Source organism: Cannabis sativa, chromosome X, assembly GCF_029168945.1.
Source record: "Cannabis sativa cultivar Pink pepper isolate KNU-18-1 chromosome X, ASM2916894v1, whole genome shotgun sequence".
Classification (NCBI taxonomy): domain Eukaryota; kingdom Viridiplantae; phylum Streptophyta; class Magnoliopsida; order Rosales; family Cannabaceae; genus Cannabis; species Cannabis sativa.
The window spans coordinates 10,154,240-10,159,295 of NC_083610.1; the positions used below are offsets into that span (position 1 = coordinate 10,154,240).

The 5,056-nt window shown below is 33.5% G+C and overlaps 1 protein-coding gene across 1 annotated transcript; it reads right to left on the reverse strand.

Annotated features, from left to right (window-relative positions):
• Nucleotides 1-775: 775 nt before the first annotated feature.
• On the reverse strand, nt 776-3,856 carry LOC133031741 (probable amidase At4g34880). Its single transcript, XM_061105358.1, has 5 exons — nt 2,709-3,856; nt 2,024-2,238; nt 1,686-1,937; nt 1,355-1,550; nt 776-1,233 (listed from the first exon to the last, which is right to left on the reverse strand). Exons 1-5 carry the CDS (start codon nt 3,282-3,284, stop codon nt 874-876), a joined length of 1,599 nt encoding a protein of 532 aa, XP_060961341.1. The 5' UTR covers nt 3,285-3,856; the 3' UTR covers nt 776-873.
• Between the last annotated feature and the right edge of the window lie 1,200 nt (nt 3,857-5,056).

The window sequence follows — 5,056 nt, forward strand, 5'->3', positions numbered from 1 at the left end:
ATTTTTTTTCCCAAATCGCAAGCATCGGACCCCATCAGGCCATCGTCTTCCCCAAACTGCAATTTTCTCAAATCCCAGATCTAAACCTAAAATCGAACCTAAATCTAACAAAACTCACAGTGCACACAGTGCACACATACATTATACATTATAACCTTAAAATCAATACCTATTAATACTCCAAATCATATATCACACAAAAAAAAAATGACAAAAAAAAGGGGCCGACGGTGTAGGCGGTAGGCGGTGGGAGAGAAGTGCTCGGTTTTGGTTTGGTTTGGGTTGTAGAGAGAGAGAGAGAGAGAGAGAGAGAGAGAGAGAGAGAGAGAGAGAGAGAGAGAGAGAGAGAGAGAGAGAGAGAGAGAGAGAGAGAGAGAGAGAGAGAGAGAGAGAGAGAGAGAGAGAGAGAGAGAGAGAGAGAGAGAGAGAGAGAGAGAGAGAGAGAGAGATGGGGTTGAGTTATGAGAGGAGTATTTTTGGGTTTTAGATAAAGTGGTCATATATTTTCAATGGTGATAAGTATAAGTTTAGGGATAAAATATTAGGTATATGTAAGTATAGAAAATCAAATTTACTTTTTAGAAATTATTTAAGTTTATATATGGTATATTTTAATGAGATTCACATTTTAAAAATTCTCTTTTCCTAAGATTATCATATTTTAATATCGAACCAAATCTATTGTTTCCCATATTTGTAACCAATCCCTTTTCCTAAGCACAACATTATAGTTTGGTGACTCGAGTGCTATTAAAAGTACGTACTACAATCCTTATTATAAGGCTTATATAACTTCCTGATAATACCATACAAATAATTAATAGCATAATATTACAAGCATGGATTCCGAAGTGTCTAATCTTTGATGAAGCCCTAAAGTGAAGGAGGTTTTCTAATTTTAGTGGCTTGCTCAAACCCATATGCGATTTCAATCAATTTGGGTTCATAACCTTTTAGTCCCCCAAAGAAAATGCCAAATGGCACCTCTCCAAGATAGCCTGCGGGGACAGTAATGCCAGGAAATCCCCCAATGGCCAAGATTGTACTGATAATTGGGAGTGGAGGAAAAGAAGGTCCAGCACAAGCCACCAATGCATCTAGCTTGTACTTTCTCATTAACTTCACAAAACCATTTCTTGTTTGTCTTTCTAAAGTGCCCAATACAGCCTTGTCTATTCCCTTTGTTGCTTCGGCTGCTATAAGTAATTTTTGCCCATATTCCTTAATTTTTTCCTACAATATCCAAAATTTAATAGACTATATATTAGTAGTGTATATAATATACATTTGTAATATATTAATTTATTGTTATATGCGTGGCTATTATTATATATATATATATACATATACTTACCAACTTAGAGTTTTTATTGTTAAAGGCTATGACATCGGCTAGGGATTGCACTGGTGATGACACCAGCTCTTTTAGGTATGCATTTAAATCTATCTTGAAATCATTTTTCATTGCAGTCTCTTCACTAGATGCATCATTGTAGATTTCATCAATATTTGTTATTTTCAGATTATCTATTACAATTGCACCTTTTTTCCTGGTTTTTCAATAAAATATCAATACATTAATTTCATACACTAACTAGTAACTAAAATATAAAATAGGAGGACAATATGTATGGATTTAATATGTAAGTAAGTATACTAGAACAGATGCTATATTGGATTAATACCTTAATGTGCTGAGATGTTCCTCAAATGTATTAATGAGAAATGTGTCGATCTCTTTAGAAATGTTGAATTCAAAGTAAGGATGTCTTACAATCCCTAGTCTCTTTCCTTTGAGTCCATTTGAACTAAGAAATTGTGCATAGCCACCTTTGGGAATGTACTTGGATTTCTCAAATGTTGCTTTGTCATTCTTATCAACACCAGCAATGACATCAAGAACATAAGTGGCATCCGAGACTGTCCTACAAATTGGTCTATTTCAACCACAAGTGATGATTTAGTTCAATACAAAATATATTTATACATAGAATAAAAAAATTGTAAGCTAATGCTTACTTACCCAACGGTATCTTGTCTATGGGTGATGGGAACAACCCCTGCTCGGCTAGTGAGACCAATAGTTGGTTTGATGCCCACAACCGAGTTTATGCTGGCTGGGCATAAAATAGAGCCATCTGTCTCTGTTCCTAATGTAACTGTTGCAAAATTTGCGGCTGCTGATATTGATGATCCACTACTCGATCCACATGGAGTTTCCGTTTTGTCATAAGGATTCTGCTTATATATATATATATATATAAATTATAGTAACTTAATCAAATCCCCATATTCTCTAGTTCTTTCTGTGTTTTAGAAGCCGTTATTTTATGGAACTTACTCAAATTTTTATTATGTGTATTTTTTTTTTGTTTTGTTCTTAGTAACTGTTTTGTTTGTGAAAAAGTCAATTTAAATACTGTGCAAATCTTAACAGGAGTTGAAGAAGGCAAGTCTTGAACTTGATCAGTTTACATACCATTATCAAAATAGAAAACGTCGGAACAAAAGCTCATATATATCAAGCCATGGTTCAACAAATGGATTGATCAGACACTAGGATGATGCACAGTATATGTTAATTTGCTTCTAATTATAATAAAACATATAAGTAATTCTTGTTTTATTAAAAAAATTAATCAGCAAATCTTCCAAAGTGAAAGGAATGGTATGCAATTTCAAATTGATGAAAAATGAGAAGAACTTACCACCCCTTGGCCTCCTCTGGCGCTCCAACCATTGGGTATATAGGCTCTAAAAGCAGACCACTCGGTCAAGCTGGCTTTTCCCAGTATGATAGCCCCAGCTTTCTTGAGCTTTGCCACCACTCCAGCGTCTCGTGGCACGACTGAGCCAAGCAACGCCAGTGAGCCTGCAGTGGTGTTCATCTTGTCCTTGGTGGCAATATTATCCTTAACCAGAATAGGTATTCCATGGAGCTTGGAGAATGATACTGGAGCCTTAACCTTTCTCTCGTAGTCAGCCTTATCGGCTAGTTCACCAGCATCGGGATTCACTTCTATGACACCATGTAGTAGTGGGTTCAACCGTTGGATACGGTTTATATAGAACTCTACGAGTTTCCTTGAGGTGAGTTTGTTTTGCTTGAAAGCCAGTTGGATTTCGTCCACTGTGGCTTCTAAGATTGAGAAACCTTTATTATTATTATTATTATTATTAGCAGCTGCTGCATCGGAGTAGTGGTAACCTGATAGAAGTAAGGCTAGAAGCTGGATCAGAACCATTAAATGGCATATAGAAGAGAGAGATAGAAGAGCTCCCATGGTGGAGAACAAATAATGGATTGAATGTAGGTACGTACGACATTTATAATAATACAAGATGAGAAAAGATGTGGTGTCTGTAAAAAGTTAGCATTATGGTGTGAAACACATGCTAGGCCATTATATTAGTACTATCCATAGTGTACTACAACAATATATATTTTTAATGATATGGTTTAATTTTTTTTAAAAAAATAAAAATCATAAAATCTATTAATTAATAAATTTGCTCAAAACAATCGAACGCACTTCAGAGGTACAGTCCTCCAACTGAAGCACACGACCTGTAGAGAAACAAATGTCTCTTGCCAAGCAATGAGCCAACTTATTTTGCAGATCGTTTTACAAAACACAAATCAACAAAAGATAAAGCCAAAAGTAAATTTCGAACATCTTGAACAATAAGACCAAACTGTGAAGGCATAAAAATACCGCTCTAAATCGCTTGGACACACACCAAGCTATCTGTTTCTAATATGACTCTATCTCACGAATGTGTTGCAATCTAACTTAATGCTTCTTTAATGCTTATTATCTTAGTAATTTCGAGTTGAACACATCCAATCTTTTCCTTCTTGAAAGCTTCTACTATAGCACCATGATGATTCTGAGCTACACAACCCATGCCCAGAAAAAACTAAAAGGAAAAGATTAAAAAACCATGTCAAAAGACAAGACTAATGCAAAAACTAAAAAGAAAAGACTAAAAACCACAGTATCAAAAGACAAGCATCAATTTAAAAACTAAATTAGTTTCAACACAAAAACACGATCACAACATTAAAAGTAATTAAGGAATGAACTCCTTATAATTCTAATCCCATAAAAATATTAATTGAAATTAAACTAGTAAATTAATAAATAAAACAAAAATCTGAAATATATATATATATCGATCCATATATAGATGTATAAATTAAGATAAGATGGTGATGATGATGAGTTTTACACGCCCAATTTCACAAACCCAATCTCAATTTCTTTCGCGTCACCGAGCGAAACTATAGGCAGCTACAATAGAGTGAAATTCACAATCAAAGGCCGAGAGAGTGGGAGACAAAAAGGAAGAAAGGGAATGAGTGTGAATCGTAGCACCGATAGAAGAACCAGAGAGAGAGAGAGAGAGGAGTTTAGAAAACCTGTAGGGATGGTATTGATTAGTTGGAGAAGTTGAGAATAAATGAGTAACTAAATTAAGCATAGAATTCACTTTTCTATTTTATTATTTATTATTGTATTAAATTTTAATAATTTAATATCTTTAAAATTAATATTTATAGTTAAATTTATTTAGTAACTAAATAATACTTGTAAAAAATGTTTCACTAATATATACACTATAAAAATAGTATTCTACCCTCAAACTATTAATTAACCCTGTTTCTGTCATAGAATATATAAAAATAGTATTCTACCCTCAAACTATTAGTATTCTACACTATAAAAATAGTATTCTACCCTCAAACTATTAATTAACCCTGTTTCTGTCATGTATATATATACACTATAAACTAGCTTTCTAATTTATGGATTAGTCAATATATTCGGCTACACTACACATATGGTATCTAATTATGTTAATGTGTAAATTAATTTAAAACAGGGTCTAATTATAATAACTTAATAATTAATAGTGTTCAGTAATATAAAAGACAGATAGATTACCATCCAAAAATTACAATTGAACAACTAAACTAGCGAACCACGTATTTTGGGTACATTTTAGATAGTAATAATGATATGGATGAGATAAAAAATATATATAGGCCCTC